The 20,614-nt window shown below is 36.5% G+C and overlaps 1 protein-coding gene across 2 annotated transcripts in view; it reads right to left on the bottom strand.

Moving 5' to 3' along the window:
• The window catches only part of LOC139962749 (chloride channel protein C-like), a 32,371-nt gene extending 15,734 nt beyond the window's left edge, over positions 1-16,637 (bottom strand). The window contains exons 1-14 of one of the 2 annotated variants that reach the window (XM_071963043.1): positions 16,475-16,637; positions 15,670-16,042; positions 13,864-13,993; positions 12,174-12,254; positions 11,116-11,291; positions 9,767-9,859; positions 8,623-8,866; positions 7,889-8,083; positions 7,293-7,378; positions 6,348-6,472; positions 5,618-5,789; positions 4,260-4,440; positions 3,341-3,507; positions 2,553-2,735 (exon numbers count right to left, since the gene is read on the bottom strand). In XM_071963043.1, coding sequence (XP_071819144.1) covers positions 2,553-2,735; positions 3,341-3,507; positions 4,260-4,440; positions 5,618-5,789; positions 6,348-6,472; positions 7,293-7,378; positions 7,889-8,083; positions 8,623-8,866; positions 9,767-9,859; positions 11,116-11,291; positions 12,174-12,254; positions 13,864-13,993; positions 15,670-15,905 — 2,069 coding nt within the window. In that variant the 5' untranslated portion in view covers positions 15,906-16,042; positions 16,475-16,637. Of the gene's footprint in view, positions 1-2,552; positions 2,736-3,340; positions 3,508-4,259; positions 4,441-5,617; positions 5,790-6,347; positions 6,473-7,292; positions 7,379-7,888; positions 8,084-8,622; positions 8,867-9,766; positions 9,860-11,115; positions 11,292-12,173; positions 12,255-13,863; positions 13,994-15,669; positions 16,043-16,363; positions 16,389-16,474 lie in introns of those variants that run through there. The other variant, XM_071963053.1, reaches the window with a different exon arrangement.
• Between the last annotated feature and the right edge of the window lie 3,977 nt (positions 16,638-20,614).

Raw genomic sequence — 20,614 nt, 5'->3', positions numbered from 1 at the left:
TTTGCTAACAGTTCTATATTATTTTAACTATATTGAAGCTAATAACTACATTTTGAGCTGACTCTGGTGAAAATCCATTCACAGTGCTGTTTTTTTTTCCAGCTGGATTGGCCAAGTTTATTTCAAAGTAGGGAGAACATGTGAAAAATTTGGGAACGGTATTATATACATTTTGTGTGCTGATGGTGTGCAAACCTGTTTTAACCTTGAAATGTTTATAATTGAATGGAATCATTACAAATAAATTTCTTTTTTATGAAAACGTCTAGAAGGCTACCTTAGTTTGATCAACTGGCGTGAAAATTTGAGTACTTCTCAAAAGGTTTTGAACAAGAGCCCAACGTGTACTATGGTTCCTTTGTATGTGGAATATTAAGTGTTGTATGTCATCACCCAATATCACAGTTGATAAACTGAATGCATAGTATCAACTACACACAAATGGGAAGGTTCCAAAGCTGTCACTCTATAAGAAATATTTAGACCAACATGTACCAGCTGATTTTAAGGTTGTAGGGATGTTGCAATTTTAAAATTTTGGCCCCTCAGCAATAATGTTGGGCCTGATAAAATTTTGCACCTAAAAGGTCCCAAACATATTTGGCCAATACCAACTGGTTCAAAAATATACTTGCTGCCCAAAAATTGAGCCCCCAAAATGTGGGCCCAAATGGTCCCAGAAATATTGGGTCCCGCAACTTTTGGCCCAATGATTGTGTCCCAAAATATTCATTTGAGGTGGAAATAAAATCTGAACCCACCCGGTCCAAAAATGGTCCGGGCATTTTTTGGAGCTCAAATGGTCCCAACAATTTAGGCCTACATGTACCAGCTATTAACCAACAACTGCATAGCAAGTTAGGCTACAATCCGACTTCAGGTTGCAGAGTTATTGCAATGTAAAGATTTTTACGTTTGACCCTACAACCTCATTAATATTCATAAGGTCACTGCCAACAACAATACGGTGCACTGTCTCACTATAATACATCTACACAGCAAATATGTAATATCCATCACTTTGTTGTTGAGTAATCGCAGAGCCAAGTAAGTGTCACAGACGCACACACACGCTAACATGACTGCTTAAGGTTCCTTTGCTTCTAGCAAGAACCAAACTTTGGCAAACAAATAAGCAAAGCTGGTTTAAACAAATCATCCAAAAGTGTCTGAAGAAAATAACCTTGCAAAGTTCATTGTGCTAAATAATAACCCCTCTACCAAAACAACATCCCTTTCGTATAACACAGTGACTACTGTAAAACTCAAAATCTTGGGAGCAATTCACCTTCTTAGAAGTCACAAGTTGGACCAGGGAGCCATACTTGAATAGGCTGTACATTGCTGTGAATCAGCAGAAACCAATTATGAAAACTGTGGGCTATAGAGTTTGGATTCAAGTTAGCCTTCAATTCCATGCCAAACAGTAAAGGGGATTCACTAGTAACAGACTACAATAGAATCATAGTCAGTGACCCATGATGTCATCAAGCAAATGATCATGTACAAGTTATACTTCCATTTTGAAATATTTGTAATTATTAGTAAAATTGCGCCTTTGAATGCTGGATTGACACTCAAATGAAAGTATGACTATATGTCTCACAAACAATCATTTTTCTGAGAGAAATTTCGTTTTCTTCATTAAAGGAACAACTGAAAAGAAAAATATGTGATTTCTCTGTAGCTCATGTGCTGTGTGTTTTCAAGTCAGATACAGGTGATTGTGTTGAGAAACATCCCTGAAGTAACAGAATTTCAAACTTTCCATTTTTTTCGATAAATAACAACTCAGATCCATTGATAATACAAAAACCTTGAGAAACTAAGATAATGTTTCAACGTAGGGACTTTGAACATACATGACACTTCTTCAAAGGCAAGGAAGAAAAGTAAGAGAAAATGTTTTGTGGATAGCATGACTGTGAAATCTCTGTTGAGACATATTTTTATCAAAAGATTAAGGTCAGGCAATGATGACACCAGCAGTGGTGATACCACAGTCATGTTAAAGAGTCAATGACTAGCTAATCAGCTTTAAATAAATGAATAAACAAATTGAATATTGAATAATAATCATAATCATAATTTGTTAAGAATATGTTTATGCTATTAGCAATCACATGCAAGTTGTTGATGCCTTGTTATTTGTAACTGACATTTCATCGTCGGGTGGCTATCCATTTCACAATGTCAGCTACTTTTTTTACACTTTGGAGGGCCATTTCAGATAAGAAAATAGTGGATGACTCCTGACTGAAATCCCATGAAACTTTGGCCAGCCAGTGATCACAAATCACAACCTTCCAGGCCTACGACAGAAATTTTAAAACAAACATTTCGATATATCTTTCATCAGATGATAGCCACTGCGAAAGATTCAACTAAGTCAAATTTCTTGCTCAGAAATGACATTAATGTTGAATTAAAATTAGCTACTGAGGTTAAGTTTAGTCATCAAAATTTCAGAGATGTTACTTCTTTCCTTCAACCTTTGATACTAAAACAAATCATAGAAACAAAAGCAATTAATGCATCATCAAGTACGGTACCTTGTAATAATGCCCATGAATTTGTCTTTCTTCTCTGGAGCATCACTGCCTGGAACCATTGGATATCCACCGTGCTTTGTGTGTATCAGGAGATTGGACAGTCGACGGACACTCTCTCGAGGGTGCACCATAACAGGAGGAGTCGCCATGGCTTGACGTGCCGTAAACAATTCCAAGTTGACACTGAGAAAATACACAAGACAAATATATCTCTTGTCATGTCTTACAAGTAAATTATTAAATTATTTCAAATCACTGAAGAAGACTACAGTGTAGTCTCTGTTAATCATTATGTGAAACAAACAATGCATGTAATACTGAAACCAAAAATAGTTAAATCGTTTAATTTTGATTTATTCTACACACTTTGTGGCTAAATGCAGGGGGGGGGGGAGGGGAGGATGACTCATAGCCATCATTATTATGGTTATTTACGACAAATATGTACAATAAACAGAAGTACTTCAAATGTAATGAATAACTTCACAGTTTATGAATACTGAATGCTAAATGGTAGCATGCTACATAATGCTAGAAAACCTCAAATAAGTATTTCCTTTTGGATTCTGATATGCAAATTCATTCTGTGACATTAGGTAGGGTGAAAATTGACATTCTATTGTCCACAGAGGAGAACTGCTCTGAGGAAGGCAGAAATGAAGACATAAACTCTGCCCATTGGTTGACCAGGTTTTACCTCTGAACTTTACTTGAAAACAATACTGATCACCTTTCAGAAGGCAACCTTTTCCCACAAAGGTAACAACAAGGGTGTTACTTGGACTCACTTTTTCTTGGCATGCATTATGACTGGTTCTGAGTCTAAGAATGGAATACATTTGACTTCTAGCAGAGCATGGTACAGAGGGTGAGTGAAGAGATCGCCGACCCACTTAGCAGTCATGATGGCTACCATGATTGGTAACAGAAACTGTACGTCGTTAGTAATCTCCATCTGTGAACATCACAAAAGTAATCAGATCATAAAATAGCACAGATTCATTATAATGGGATCAGTTTATGTAAATCAAGCATTAACATATAGCATTAAAATACAGCTGCGGCAGCAGACTTGTAAAATCTCATACACTACTACTACATAAACATGAGCAAAGCTTGGAAGGAATTTGTACGCCACGATCTACGCCTCTTTACTAATGTTTCCATCTTTGATTTTCTTGTTCTTTATTGAAATGCTATCATGCTTTGGCCCAGTGATGCAGCAAAGATAGGAAAATTATTAGCAATTTCTTTTACGACAGGAGAAGTTTTATAACGAGGAGAACATTATAAAAAATGGAGGCTTGAAACTGCAGATGATTCTTAACCAATGGCAAACTGTTAAAATGGGTGTTGTTGTACCTACTGAAACCACACAGTCATCAACCACTAGTCATCAAATCAAGTTAAATAAATCAGTTTGCTCAAAATTTCTTTCTTTCAACATGTTAACTGATTAGCGAAGAGGAATAAATGAATCTGTATATTCCTTTGCACAGGTTAGTATTGGAGGTATCTTTTACAGGGAGTACACTCCACTGCACTGGTCAAATATTCAACTTATGCAGACGTTAAAGGGAGTGCATATTTGTGTGTAACACACCTGAAGCTTTTAATATTTGATAGATCTAGGCCACTGCCTAAATTCACCTTGCAGAGCAAACACAAACTTGCTATCATGGCCATTCAGCAATCTACCTTACGTACCATAATGACTGTTAAGGACATCGTCAGCCGTGAAACTCCACCGAAAAAGGACGCTGCACCGATGAGGGCAAATGCTCCAGGGTCCATCCACGCCCAATATTCATCCTGTTCAACATCTTTGACACCAAACATGGATACCATCGTTAGACCGATTATTCGACCGTATAAGGCACCAATGTACCTATAAGACAAAGAGGATGAAAGGTGATAAGAGCAGAGCACATGGTCACTACTGGGAACTTAACTCACAGACAATGTGTGTCAGAATAATCTTACAAAATAGAACAAGTGTATCCAAAGTTGATACTGTAGTGGTTACTTTGTGGTCAATTGAAATTAAAGTAAGTAACACTTGCGTCAGTTCACTATGCAATTATCTCACATAATTTTGTGTAGGTGTGATGCTTGTACAACAGAGTAAGGTAAGTCAGTAAGAGAAAGCTACAGCTATCCATGTACAGTAACTCACATACCAATCACAACTGAACTGTCAAGCATTATTCCATTAACAAGAGTAACTCAACAACCAAACTTCACTCAACCAGCAAGCATATCAATGTAACCCCAGTGGTAAGCATAAATCAACCAGCAATGGCTCTTAAAAGTAAGTCAATAAGTGAGGATAGCTCAACAATTCAACTAGATAACCAAACATCACCCAACAAGCAATCATATTAATGTAACCCGGTGGTAAGCATAAATCAACCAGCAATGGCTCTCCAAAGTAAGTCAACAATTCAACTCAATAACCAAACATTACCCAACCAGTGATCATATTAGTGTAACCCCAATAGTAAGCATAAATCAACCAGCAATGGCTCTCAAAAGTAAGTCAATAAGTGAGGATAGCTCAACAATTCAACTAGATAACCAAACATCACCCAACAAGCAATCATATTAATGTAACCCTAATAGTTAGGATAAATCAACCAGCAATGGCTTGTGAGGATAGCTCAACAATTCAACAAAATAACGAATCATTACCCAACCAGCAATCATATTAATGTAACCCATTGGTAAGCATACATCAACCAGTAATGGCTCTCAAACCAAACTCTTCTTCTACAACACATAGCTAAAATGGCAAGGGTATCTATATAGAATCAAGCCTGATTTTAACTTATCAATTCATTGCCCTATCAGCACATGTCACACAAGCAGTAGGAGTAACTGGATCAACAATTGTACTTGATGTATCAATTGAACCCTATTCACATGGAGAAATGGAATCAGTATGACATAAACATCCGGTGTATGACAATGGCAAGTACGCAGTATCAATATGAGCATTAAGTGAGCACACTGTAGAGTTGACAGTAGTTCAGCATTCTCTTAACAGACATTGGGAGGATACTCACAACATGGGCACGACAAGACCAGCAGAGATGGATGGACCACAAGACCAACAGGCCAAGATGAAATAGAAGATGAGGACAGTAAACAGAGGCAGGTATGTAAACTCCCAATGAGTCTCCCGGGAGAAGAGATGGTGAATGGCTTCCTCCCCCGTAACAAAGAGGAGAGTGGCAACTGTGTGACAAAGGAAAGCAAAGAATACAACATATATAGGACAGACAGCAAGGAAACTTTATGTAGAGGGATAACCAAAGTTATTAGCAAAAGAGTGTTTAGGGGAGTTTACTACAGTACATTAGGTCATCCCAAATTCTATAAATGCATTTTCCAATGACTCATAATGTGACACTCACAGAGAGAACAAAATTATTTCATGCTACCGTTTGAAATCCCCACCTTGATATATCTTCTCCTTGATCCTAGATACAGTTGCTTCAAGGTGGTTAATTTTGGCCCAATAGAGGGTTCATGCTGTATCATATATTTTAGTCACAGGGCATGATCAATAAATGATATCAAGTAACTATGACAATGTTCTTCTGTTACCTTTCATCTTGTTGTCTATTTGTACTTAAATAAAATGTCCCTAGGCTATCTATTCAGTCTGAATTCAAGGCATCCTCAAATCGATTTTTTATATATTTTTTTTAAAGAAGTGTCTATTCCTCTTTTACCATGGTAATGTCATTTACTCCTACTTTGTAAAATTCATTCATTCAGCTATATATTTACCTTGATTAAAAGTTTTATTATAGTCGCTATTGGTCTGTGGACATGTGTAGTAGCTTACAGATTTTTCTGTATAAGCTGTTGTATTGGAATCAAGACACTGTGGGCTAAGACCTTTGTTTACAGGCCTGAAGATGAGAAAGAAAGAAAAAAACAAGGAAAAACAAGAATTAATACAAATTGACTTTCTAGGGACCAAAATGATATCTATATTAAACATCCTATCTTCTTCAAGCAAACGGCTAACAAAACAATGAGGAAAGATATCTAGGAACAGAACCAAAACTTTTGGTTCGTGGATATATAAATGCAATTGACATTTATATAATAGCGAAATATTTCATAAATACTGTTACGTGAACCTATAGCAGTACACAAACATTTGATATAAACAATGTCATGGGAATTAACTATAAAACCGAACATCTAACCAAAAAAATGTTTATCAAACTAGCTATGGATAAAAATAATTACATTCTAATCAGAATCAAACACTTCTTTCTCTCCTGTTGTTTGGTTCTTTTGCTCTTTATTTATTGTGAGATGGTTTAGGGAGACTTCACAAGCAATTATTAGTAATGTATTCCTTGTTTCGTTACAGGCTTCCTAAGATTTTGTGTTTACACAATGTCCTTTAAAGAGGTAGTATCCAGCTACAGATCAAATGAAATACTTTCAATTTAAACAGAAGGTAACAAAAAATATTGAAGTCTTTGAATATATTATACTATATATTATATATAATATATTACATAATATATAGATAATAGATCATATAATATTATAATTAAATATATATCATAAAGTATATATAATAAAATATATATCATAAAATATATGTAATGATATAAATATATATAATAAAATGTATAATATTATATATAATATAATATATATAATATATATTTATATATTATCTTTGAATATATAATTTTAAGTATTACTTACGCTTCAGTTTCCCCTCTATAGTAACATGTGTATGGGCTACAGTCAAAGGCAGCAGGTAGGAAAATGGATCCAGTGGTCACCAACACCTAAAGATGAAGAACTAATCAAGTCAAGGTCTTTGAACACTTCATACTACAATGATCTGATTATCAGTTCAGATATCTGTGTTAACAAAATAGAGCAATTACAGACACAAACTTCAGTTGTAATTAACAAATTCAACAAAATGCTTCAAGTTTTGACACAGGTTTCTTATCATATATATTAAAAAGCTCTTCCATTTATATTTTAGTATGGTGTTTATACAGTAGTAAGGTTTTAGGAGTTACAGTACATAATACAAAGTACTACCTCTCATGTGAGTGAAAACTTCAAATACTGTTAGTTTTCAATCAAACAAAGAATTTATTTCAAAATAAACTAACTGGTGTGAGCACCTTAGTGGAACTCTGACCAAACTTAAAGGCAGTTTATTCTTGCTCTGTGTTTGGGCAAAGTTTTAAATCAAGTTGTAGCCCATCGACACAAAAAACACAACAGAGAAGTGCCTCAAATTACTGACATATCTAAAAATGTATCTAAGAAGTGGTACTCACAATAATGACACAGGGTTCGAGTAAACGGAACAGTTTCTGCGTCAACGGACTCTCAAATTTGGCAATGAGGGCTCTTCTGACACGAGCTAGTTTAAGATTGCTAAAGACAAAGAGAGCACCTAGAACGCCTCCAATCATTCCAATGATGACGGTGGGAATAAACATGATAATGTTGACATCGAGACCCTTGCGAACCTACAAGTGGAAGACATACAGTAAACAGGCACTTACTGGTCAGTCTTTGCCTACAACATTTCCTACAGCAGATCCTGTCCACCAATAATCTCTCATATTGACCAACTCAAAGGTTCAACTGTGATCTAAACTTAAGTCTTTAAGGATCTAATCTTTCAAATGTTGTTACATAGCAGAAACAATCCAAAGGAAGTTTAACAAAACTGTAAATGGAGTTTTTGTATAAATTTACAAGTTGTAAGATTTTCAATTCTATTTGCATTCAATTAACATTTGATATCCACAAAAAAAAGAAAGAAGACTCCTTTCTCTCTCTATCACATTAGCGTGATCATCAAGTATGAGGTTCAACAAAGAATGTCTTTTGATATCATTTTAGTAACACGGTTAACATGTACATTAACAACAGCTGACATCATATGACCACTCACCATCTTAGATAGCTTCTTTCTATGGGAATTTGTATACCAATACTTACAAGCCAAACCATCACATACACACACATGTACTGAACATATCAGTCAGCAGGTGACACTTACTTGAAATAATATGTACTTGTCTGCCTTAAATAAACCAAATTGTCCGTCGTATCGAAAGCTGCTGAAGGCAGAGTTGAAAAGATCAGTGGTCACCGTGGATACCATACAGCTGAAAAAGACTTGCCATGACAACTTCATACTCCAAAATGAAGAAACTTCCTCCATGGCAAAAAGGAGGCCCCCCACCGGAGCACCAAATGCTGAGGCGACTCCTGCCGCCGAACCAGCGGAGATGAAATTACGTCTGAAGCAAGCAAAGAAAGAATCTTCACTGCTGACCTTATGTCAAACATTAGCATACTGCATCATTCAAAATATCTAATGTTTGAAAATAATACAGACAGTACAATATGCTGCTTGCATTCCCTTCTACACTGCTTGTAAAGACCAGCAAGACTGAACAGTCAATGCCTGTCAAGTCCAGCAAGACTGAAAAGACGATGGCTGGAAGTCCAGCAAGACTGAACAGTCAAAGCTTGTCAAGTCCAGCAAGATTGAACAGTCAATGCTTGGAAGTCCAGCAAGACTGAACAGTCAAAGTCCAGCAAGATTGAACAGTCAATGCTTGGAAGTCCAGCAAGACTGACCAGTCAATGCCTGAAAGTCCAGCAAGACTGAACAGTCAAAGCTTGTCAAGTCTAGCAAGATTGAACAGTCAATGCTTGGAAGTCCAGCAAGACTGAACAGTCAAAGTCCAGCAAGATTGAACAGTCAATGCTTGTACAGCCCAGCAAGTTTCACTTGGGAATGGACGTGATTTTTAGGATTCATACATACAATTGGATGTGTTGGAGTTTGTTACCTGAGAATGAATAGCAAGAGTTATACATAATTTTCTAACAATAGTCTGATGCAAGCTGCTTACATAGAATCAATTTCAATTTTTTTCTACCAAGCTGGTTACTCAGTTTCACTTTAGAAGAGAAATGCTAAATCATTCTTTAATGAATTTTAATTCTCTTTATTGGCCCCTAGAGCAAGATTAGCCATTCTCAAGATATCATATAACATCTCCCAAATGGAACAGTACAATATAAACAAACAATGCACTGTGCCTCATTGTAATTCATTGTTAGAAGATACAATAAAACAGTATTGTAAGGGTATGGCCATGAATGAACCTTTAATGATTTCATATACTGACCTGTCCTCTGGATTCCGAAACCTCTCAAAGAATGGAAGTGAGAATCCCAAGGTAACAGACTTAAACTGGCTCAATCCTGCTCCAACCAAGGACCTGAGATGGAAGTAAAGAATTCAAATATTTAAATCACATACAGTTACCTTTAAGCAGCTCATCTTGATAATTCTTCCTGTATACTTAACTATGCAATACTAAAACTTCACAAGAATGTTATTCATGAGCTAGTGCAGTCATGTCTATATAGGGAACACATTGACAGTTTCATTTTTTGCAATTGATATATATATATATGAAAGCATCTGGGTGGCAAAATGTTGAGAATTAAATTAATGTCTCGCTCATTATCTTTCACTGAGTTTGATAAACTGCTATCTCTTTTGATATAGATAAATAGATACTCCATAAGATTTAGTCAAATTGCCACCGAGATGCAAAATGCTGATTTAACTCTCTCTTACTGAATTCATGAAATCTCACAAATAGCTGATAGCTGATTGACCCACAATCCATAAAAAGGAATTTAAATTACAATATCTGTTGAAGAGTTGTGGTACTTTGATCTAGTGCTTTCCTGATAATAAGTCAGAGAATGGAATGAGCCCAATTACTAGTGACTGATACAAAACTCATAATAAGTCTAATTTGTCTGAGCACCCGATCATTGATAACAATAAGAGTGAAATTTTTAAATATAAAGATACTGCGATGTGTAACTTTTAAGTTCTTTGCTTGGTCACCTTCACCAACTTTACAAACTGGTTATTGAACATGATAATGTTCACAATAACTCTTCTTTATTAAAAACTGATGTTGATCATGTTCTAAGGAAATATCAGTTTCATATCATCAAGTAGAATATAATCAAACTGGTTATCTACCCAAGTCGACTTATTATAATGCAAACAGAGTTCTATGGCATAGCAAGTTAATTATTAATGGAACGAACTAGACTATGGAAATGTTTCACTTAATAATTGTAGAATTCAAGTATTTTGTTTCTGGTTTTTGAAACAAGGATATTCCCGTTTGAAGAATGGGGCTGAGTTGGTAATGTAAAAGATTCTTGTAATTTATTACCTAAGTTAAGTGTTAAGTGACATGCATGGCTGGTTATAATGATAAATCAATCATGCATTTCATTGACATTCTCCTTTGCTCCAGCATGAGAGCAATGAGCTATTACATTAATACAGAACTTTTTTAGTTCCTTTTTTTCTTTATGGATCTTGATTTGTATGAGTAGACCTTATGTATCTCTGTCCATCTAAGGGCTTTGAAATTAATTCTACCTCTTCAAATAGATAGTTCAACAGTCCTAACAATAAACAAGATTGAATTGTATTACTTACCCCATGTGAATCATAGGTCCCTCTGGACCAACTGGCAATCCACTGCTTACAGCACAGGCACAAGAAAAGAACTTGACAACCAGGGTCTTGATGTTGAATATATGTCGAACCAAAGCACCGTTAAGATACCCTATCAACTCTGGAAGACCCGATCCAGCAGCAGATGGGCGGAAAAACTGCAATGAGGGAGGATGAAGAGGCGCATAATACTTTAATTTCATCCTTTGATGGTACAAGACTTCTGATAGACAGAGTACTATGAAAACAGTGGAGTGTTAGCTCAGTGGTTAACACCAGTGCCTTTCAATCATAAGGTCCCAGTTCGAATCACTCCAAGATTAATGTGTTGTCCAGTTACAGAGTTGTTGACAATTCATAATGATGGACGTTAAATATGAATCTAAGAGACTGACTTCGGTCAGCTTTGTGGCTTTGATAAGCCAAATCGATGGCTTCTTCGCGAGTTCCTGCTTGCAGGAGGATCTAAAATACATACATACATACAAACATACATACAACATGGTGCACGGTAAAGAGTGTGTAATATTTGTGAGGATACGGTTGAGGTTAGGCAAAGGACACTTCTGGATTTATATACCTCATGTGTGACCCATTGCACATAGGTGTTATAGTATGTAACCCTGACATTAAAATTGCACGTGAGGCATTTATAACCGTTGACACGGTGCAACTGTCTACACTATATCAAATCGAACACAAAGCTCTGAGCTCAAGAAAGAGCTTCATATCCAGTAGTTATTTTATTGTAACTAGCTCCATATCCAGACAACACTCAGAGATCACATGACTCCTGGCAGAGAAGATTAAGTGAATACCTCGGCTAAAATCAAAGCTTAAGAGCAAACGCTCTCCAAATCAATGACGGCCTTGGTTCAAGCGTGACCACTGGTTTTACATCATTAGAGCATATCAGTAGATCTACCTGGATCTGAAGTACATTCTGAAGAGAGAGAGTGTAAACAGGTCACCTTTAACCTACAGGTTTGTATGTACTATATAGTCCAAGGTCATCTTGGTGACATATTGTAAACACTTACCACAACCATACTGCTTCCAATAAGTACTAGAGCCAGACTAAATCCTGTCACAAACACCCATGCCACTGCCATCCTGTCTTCCTGTCCAATGAAAATCAACAATTTATTGAATGCACACACATACGTATATACTTAAAATTTCAATAGAATATTTATAGTACTATAACATTTTGGAGGCGCATTCTGTGAATATTTTGTGAGTTAAAATCCAGAGGATGATAGCCTCTTCTGAGTTTGTCAGATAATTAGGTGAAGGCAACCCCTTTTCCACAACAGTTACGGCAAAACCAAAGGCGCAATAAATAAATTTTGTAATCAAGTTTTGCTTAGCAGTCCATCAGCAAAGAGTATTGACCAATAGAACCTGGATTTTATCAAGCAAAAAATAAGTATTATTGACTGATGGACCTGGTTTACCAGTGATCAACCCACATTTTTGGCTGATAAACTGGGAGTAGCAACCAATAAACCAAGTACGTTTATAAACCAGCATTCACACTGTGAACAGGTGAAATAGATGAAAGATCTTTTCACCTTCATCTCACTTTCTTTTTGCCATTTCCAACAATCAACCAGGTATTTCAACCAATATACACCATGAGCATCAGCCAATATGTACAGGATTTCAATGATAAACTTGGTGAATCAGTTTATGACTTTTATTGGGCTATAACACACAGTGCTTGCATTTGTTGTGCTTGGTCCCATGTGGAAGTCAGATGAAACTATACCTCTTACACAGCTGATTAAGTTGTGCTTGGTCCCATGTGAAGTCAGATGAAACTATACCTATTACACAGCTGATTGTGTGCTGCTTGGTCCCATGTGAAGTCAGATGAAACTATACCTCTCACACAACTGATTGTGTTGTGCTTGGTGCCATGTGAAGTCAGATGAAACTATACCTATCACACAGCTTATTGTGTGGTGCTTGGTCCCATGTGAAGTCAGAAGAAACTATACCTATTACACAGCTGATTGTGTGGTGCTTGGTGCCATTTGACGTCAGATGAAACTATACCTATTGCACAGCTGATTGTGTGGTGCTTGGTCCCATGTGAAGTCAGATGAAACTATACCTATTGCACAGCTGATTGTGTGCTGCTTGGTGCCATGTGAAGTCAGATGAAACTATACCTATCACACAGCTGATTGTGTGGTGCTTGGTCCCATGTGAAGTCAGAAGAAACTATACCTCTCACACAGCTGATTGTATGGTGCTTGGTGCCATTTGATGTCAGATGAAACTATACCTTTTACACAGCTGGTTGTGTGGTGATTGGTGCCATGTGAAGTCAGATGAAACTATACCTATCACACAGCTTATTGTGTGGTGCTTTGTCCTATGTGAAGTCAGATGAAACTATACCTATTACACAGCTGATTATGTTGTGCTTGGTCCCATGTGAAGTCAGATGAAACCAACCTATAACACAGCTGATTGTGTTGTGCTTGGTGCCATGTGAAGTCAGATGAAACTATACCTATTACACAGCTGATTGTGTTGTGCTTGGTCCCATGTGAAGTCAGATGAAACTATACCTCTCACACAGCTGATTGTGTGGTGCTTGGTCCTTCGTGACGTCAGATGAAACTATACCTCTCACACAGCTGATTGTGTGGTGCTTGGTCCTTCGTGACGTCAGATGAAACTATACCTATTACATAGCAGATTGTGTTGTATACATACATCTATGAGCTTCTGTGCCAGTTCCCATTTGAATTCTGAGATGAGATCAATCAGTTGATGGAGAAGGAAACCAATGAAACCAATCGCAAAACCAATGAAGCCCATCATCATCCATCGATCCCAGTCCAACCTGAAAGGGAAAGACAATTTAATACTGCAGCATAGATTGAAACATATATATGCATACCGATGCAATTTGAAACTGGGCATGTTTCATTCTTCCTTGTGTAGGTGTCAAATATATCTATCTGATCAATCAATATCAATATCTATCAATCATATCAATCATATCTATCTGAACTGAATGATTCATGGAAGATATCACCTGATGAAGAGCTCCATGTCTTACAGTAGCTTCATATCATTTCTAGATGAATCCAATGCTGTCATATTACCAGGGTTGGCTGATTAATACCACGGTGATTTACATCGCGATTTAAGTTAAGTATTTTTTTTTTTAAATCACTGATTCAAATCACTTTTCCTTCTTTTTTCATGTTTTTAACTTTCTATTCAATTTTTTGGGGGATTTCACTACTGTAAGTTACTGTAATGTAAATTAAAGGCTCCAAGGGTGTTTCCAACTAAAGTTATAAAATAAAAACAAAGCTTAAAATGTGTTTGTTTTAAAAGTTTAAATACTGTAAGACCCAGACTTGAGTGTGTGGATGTACCCCAGGGAATAAGGCATAAAGGACATGTATAAAACCATTGTCAACGTTACCACTAAAACGTAAACACTGAAATGCAAACTTGAAGGTGTATTGTACAGTCAATAATAGACTTTAAAGTTTAACAGTCCTTCTTCATGTTCAAGGCTTTAAATAAGAACACAAGCTGAGCAGCTTATGAGTTCCAAGGCGGTTTCTCAGCTTAGAGTGGCCCAGACCATATGGTGGTTCAATTTTCTGAAGAATAGCCTGTACCTAAATGTACACTGTATGAGATACATCCAAGTGGCAGGTATGCGCATGTGTATCAGTGAGGTCAATATTTTTGTATGGAGAGCAAGATTCAATTTAAAGTGAACAGGAAGTCAAGCAGACATCCTATTGTTATGTAAGTAGTTGATTCTGTTTTGTAACAAGATAGTGAAAATAGTATTCAACAAGAAGAATGTACTTGTTGTATACTCTAGAACATCTAGTGGGTGGGCTACATATACAGTATTTAAACAAAAGTGTAATAAAAATATGGAAAATCATAAGATATTTTCTTTCTCCAAATTGCATAATGCATCCTGTGGGCTCCTACCATTCATGGTAATAATTTAGAGACTCATAACTGCCTCAAAATTTAAATTACCTTGACACTTGCATTTTTTTTCATCAAAGACATATGAAAAATTTAAAAAATCCAATTGATAAAAATAAAAAAAACATTTTTTTGGGGGGGAAAAAATATATAAAAAATCGTCAACCCTGCATATTAGACACCAGACTTTGCACGTACTTATACATCTGAATTCATGAACTAGGAGAGACGGTAACAGGTTTGAGATTAACACACTTGTTCAATATTGTTCAATTTGAACACATAAAAATGCAGCCTTTCTCTTAATGAAGTGGACCTAAATTCACACTTCTCTTACAATTGTTGATCCTCATGTTATGTTCTGTTTAAATGTTATGTTTAAATGTTATGTTATGTTACATGTTAAGTGTGTGATACAGGACAATCAACGCAAGCTGCCTACCATTAAAACTCATACATGAAGTTGATGATCTGTATGTGACTTTATTAGTTTAATTAGAAATCAAACCTTGAACTAATCTCACACCCCATCTTTATGAATTTTTAGCATACCTTGCTGGTTGCTGTCTCAACCAATTTCTGTAGACATGGCTATGAGGTGGAAGATAGTCGACACTCTCATAAGATGCAAGCACCTCCTTCTCCTGTTCAGTATATGAATGATTTACGTATCTGCTCTCAAAGTCCCTCCCTCGTGCGAAGAATCCGCTTCTGTCATCTGTGGGATGTACCTCTGTGTGGTCATCGTACATACTCCTGGTAGTCTTCTTGGTATGTCTCAAACTCATCCTGATTGGTCCCCGGCCAACTTCTTGTATTTCATAAAATGCTTTGAGGCAAATTACTGTATATTGTCTGCTGTGTTAGGGCCTCACCATTTAGAGATGCATGATATTTCTGAGCAGCAATTTTCATATTCTGGAAACTGGAAGGAAGAAGGAAACATTTTGCTTTCATACAGTTAGCACACTGAGACACAACATTTTGCTTTAATACAGTATAAAGCACACTCACAACAGTTTAGCTAAACTGACCCCTCTTTGTTCGTTTGTTCTAACTTTGCTTCGTAAGGATAGGGTCTTCACTTAAATGTGAACTTCAAAGGTAGAGCACTTACCAGAACAATGCATATCACCTAATTAATAGAAGCAAATTAAATAGTGTATTAGCTCCAAAGAGGAACGACCACTAATTTAGTGCAAACTGTAACATGAACAAATGATAATAATGGAATGAAATACAGTACCATATATAACTCCCTGACATGTGGGAATGGCCTAACCCGAATAACCTAGTGGCTACTGCATGAAGTCAATGAAAAATTAAACACAATTACCAAAAGTTACAATTTACTTACAAAGTCCCTTATCAAGTAGTCCCAGTATATATCTACATACACATGTTGTACACACCACCTCCTTTCCTGAGCAGCTACTTGTAGCTAAATATTACAAACATTCCTAGCTAATTGTTTACACTGATAGTGATAAGGTAAGGGACTTTGTCACAAGTGATCTAGATGAGAATTGAAGGCCTGGATGAGATTATTTATTAAAAAAAACAAAAAACATTTAATCCAGAAGAGTTACCAGGAGTCTGGAGACACAAAAAATAAAGGTCTGGATGGGAAAGAAATGCTTAATCTGCTAATTATTGGAAATTAGGACTTCATGATTACAAGAAGTGAAAGATAATTTTAAGGGCTTCAAATTATTCAAATCACACAAGTCTTAAGAGTCCAAGAAAAAACTTTCAGAGAAGCTTTGGTTAATCTTCAATTTTATTTTATTTGATAGTATACAGAAATGCTATTTACCATACAATGTGTGAAAAGTTGTCCTTTTTTGGTCTACGCATGGGGTTCTAAAGAGAAAAACTAGATTATGAATGTATGCTGTCTTTATACACTACAACCTACATAAATTTTGTTCTAAGAATACATATATGAAAGTCCCCCCCCCCTCCTCCCCCACCCCATTCAAGTGTTTGTAGAGCTAAAGGGAACTAAACTTGCATTATTTGAGCAATAGCTACTGTACACTATATGTTCTCAATATTAAAATATAAAAAAAAATCAATTTTCTACTTCACATTTCAGTCAAAAGAACAAATACACTTTCGTTGTCAACAAACCATTTGGGGGTTGCATATTTTTGGGAGTGGGGGTTCAACAACAAAGCCAGTCTATTTCGTAGTGTTTGTGCTAGACATACACCAAACACAATATTTTCAAGCACAGTTAAGGTTTTCAAGCAACGATCCACAAAGACAATCACCAGAAACCACATTCATATACTGACGACTACCATAACGGATGTTAATTGGAGTTGTTATTACTAATTACTCTCTTCCTTTCCTTTTTTTTTAGCTTTTGTTGCTGTGGGAGTTTCGTTGACCAGTTTTCACAACTTCCGAGTATTTCTGAAAATATTACAATCGATGACCCAAAGTTAACTCCTAGTGTTTCTTTCCTCAATAGAAGGTTAGTTGGCAAGTAGCAGTGAATTTGAATAACTCCTCAACACTTCCATCAACTGTTGCAGACTATTGCCTAGAATCAAATAATTGTATGTATGTATTTTAGATCCTCCTGCAAGCAGGAACTCGCGAAGAAGCCATCATTGGCTTATCTAATCCCCAAGCTGACCGAAGTCAGTCTCTTAGATTCATATTTTTTCTCTGTAACTGGACAACATACATTAATCTTGGAGTGACTTGAACTCGGGACCTTATGATTGAAAGGCACCAGCGATAACCACTGAGCTAACAAAGTATCTATTGTCTGCTTGTGGTGACAACAGAAAATAATGGTGCTGCAATCACCCTGTACAATATCAATTTTAACTAGTACTGCTGTAAAATGCTATTGTGACAAATATGACCATTATCATGAATTAATGTAGATATCATACACATATATTAGCTCCTTTTGCTTGAATACTTATGAAACAAATCTAAATAAGACAAACTTGTTAGTAAACTGTTTATCCACTAAAGAGCCTGTGTAAGAGAATGTGTAAAAATAAGAGGGCCTGATGTTTCGATCCTACAGTAGCAGGATCTTCTTCAGAGGTTGAATTCAGCCTCTGAAGAATATCCTGCTAGGATCGAAACGTCAGGCCCTCTTACTTTTATGAAACAAATCTGCAATTGAAAACCATTTAATCACACTGAAAACTGTGAAGAAAGATATATTCTTGACTATATTCCTTGGCTTCTACTAAGTTAGTTGTTTTTGTTAAGACTGTATTGCCAAGGTAATTAATTACTGACATGTTTTGGCTTGTCACACCGTAGCAGGTCATTATACTATTTTTTTATATTTATTCTGTATTAATTGATGAACATTGCTGTTTTGTAATGCTAGTAAACACAAGAGGTATTCAAAAGCCTGTCTATTGGTATGCTTAGACTTTTCTACATGAAATCAGTAAGATTATATGGCAGTTACTATACCAACATTTCTTACCTTTTTGGCGACAAAATCATGATTCAGGGTGGAAATTGAAGTGGCATACACCACTTTGATACAATGAGTTAATAGTAACTTTTTTAACCTAACTCAGTAACAAGTTTCTCCTATTCTGCTAAGTAGGCACAACTTTTTGCATAAGTAGGGCTCACTTTGTGGAATTGGTACTGCTGCTATAGCCTATACTAGTATAGTAGAGTGGCATAGTATAGGCTGAGATAGTAGTACTAGTATTAGCTTCAAGTTCTAGTTGACTACAAACTAAACAGTACAGTAGGTACTGTTGTTTTGATTGGACTAGCAGAGTACATAGCTTAGTCTTTGCCATATGTGTTAGGCCTGACCTAGGCTAACTACAGTAACTTAAAACTACCCTATGCCGACCATACTTAGATTTAGAAAGTTAGATGATACAGTCAAAAACGGGACCATTTTATAATGACACTTTTCTGAATTTGTTAGTCCATGAGACATCATTTGTCCCGTATTGTAGTTTTAACTTACCTTAAAGAGGTTATGAAATGAAAAAAAAATTCTTTATCATCGTATTCTGTACACTCGTAGCTTTCTAATGATACCCAATTTGTGTCAAACGAAGCTTGCATTCTCGAGGAATAAACGATCAAAAATTCGAGGGTAATAAAAACTTTCTAAAAATTGTTGTATTTACGGTAACGCGGCGTGACGTCAGTCGAGGAACTCAGCTCACTTCCGAGACGCTATGTTTACATTCTTAAACGTCTGAGAACACACACCATTACACTGTTGCAGTGCTCCGTAGTAATTGAGATTTGGTGTTTGGAGTTTGTTTTTACGTAAATTTATCTCGTAAATGTTAAAAATGCCGAGCCGATATGTGGTATCAGGTTGCTCCACCACAAGTTAAGACGGATTTCTACTGCAAGCTTTTCCAAAAGATGACAAAATCGAAGAATTTGAACACGACTCGCTCAAAACACTACACATACACAACGTTACGAGTGCCTGTAGGCCTATACTGTTGCCAAATTACTTGTTATGACCATAGCCTAGGCCTCCTTGATACAGCAAATGACGATTTTTTTTATGGTTACCTAATATTTCGCACAAATTTTAAAGCCAGTTGGTTTAAGAACAATCAATACTAGATCTGCAAGTTTTCTTTTCTGGTAAAACTGGCGTTGTGTTGTGATTTTACGTAACAGTTGGATGATACAATTACACTGGCTAGCCTGTTATACAACGTCTATTAGTTAGGTCTAGACCCATGTTACCACTACTAGTACTATAGGGTTGCAATGTACAGAATGTCACATTTTCCTTGCACTGTAAGACACAAAATTCTAGAAGCTTCGCTACGAGGTTAAGTAGCAGGATCATCGACATTCGAGATAATTTAAATCATATGATGGTCTTAATAACGGTGGTTTTGTTTATGCTCAACCGACCAGTTTCGGTTCAGGGTCGTCCAACCGTTCTGCTCGGGGACTTTGATCGGCAGCGACGCGTCTCGGCCACCTGATCGTTTTACAATTCTTCTGCAAGGGGCTCAATTGATAGGGAAAAACACCGATATTATCTTCATCACCCTCGAAAACTATTTCCTCCTCTTCTTCCTCAAGAAAATAATTTTCGTCAAAGCTTACGAATGTCCTGAGAGATTTCCTCTGAATCGGAAGATTCGGGAGAGACATTTTCAATTGATGAGAAGAGTGTTGTGGTTACATGTAGTAAACTGTGTAACGCCGTATCGGTAAATAGCGGGGAGTCGGCTTTGGCTGAAATGGTTCCTTTGATGACGTCAGATGAACTGCGGTGGGCAGCTTTGCTTTTTTTTACGAGTGGCAGCTCGAGAGGTCTCTGGGGAATACTTTGACAGCGAATTTCTGGCGTTTGAAGCCGTATTTACGGAAAGTTGTGCATGGATGGTGTTGTAGTAATGTAGATAAACCATTCTAAGACATGAAAATTTTTCATTTCATAACCTCGAAAACAGCTCATCTGGGGGACCTCAGCGATTTGCAGCACACTGATATGTACTGTGTA

This window comes from Apostichopus japonicus, chromosome 3 (genome assembly GCF_037975245.1).
Source record: "Apostichopus japonicus isolate 1M-3 chromosome 3, ASM3797524v1, whole genome shotgun sequence".
Classification (NCBI taxonomy): Eukaryota; Metazoa; Echinodermata; class Holothuroidea; order Aspidochirotida; family Stichopodidae; genus Apostichopus; species Apostichopus japonicus.
Note: the sequence above shows the minus strand (reverse complement) of the source record. Positions and strands in the feature narration are given on the sequence as shown.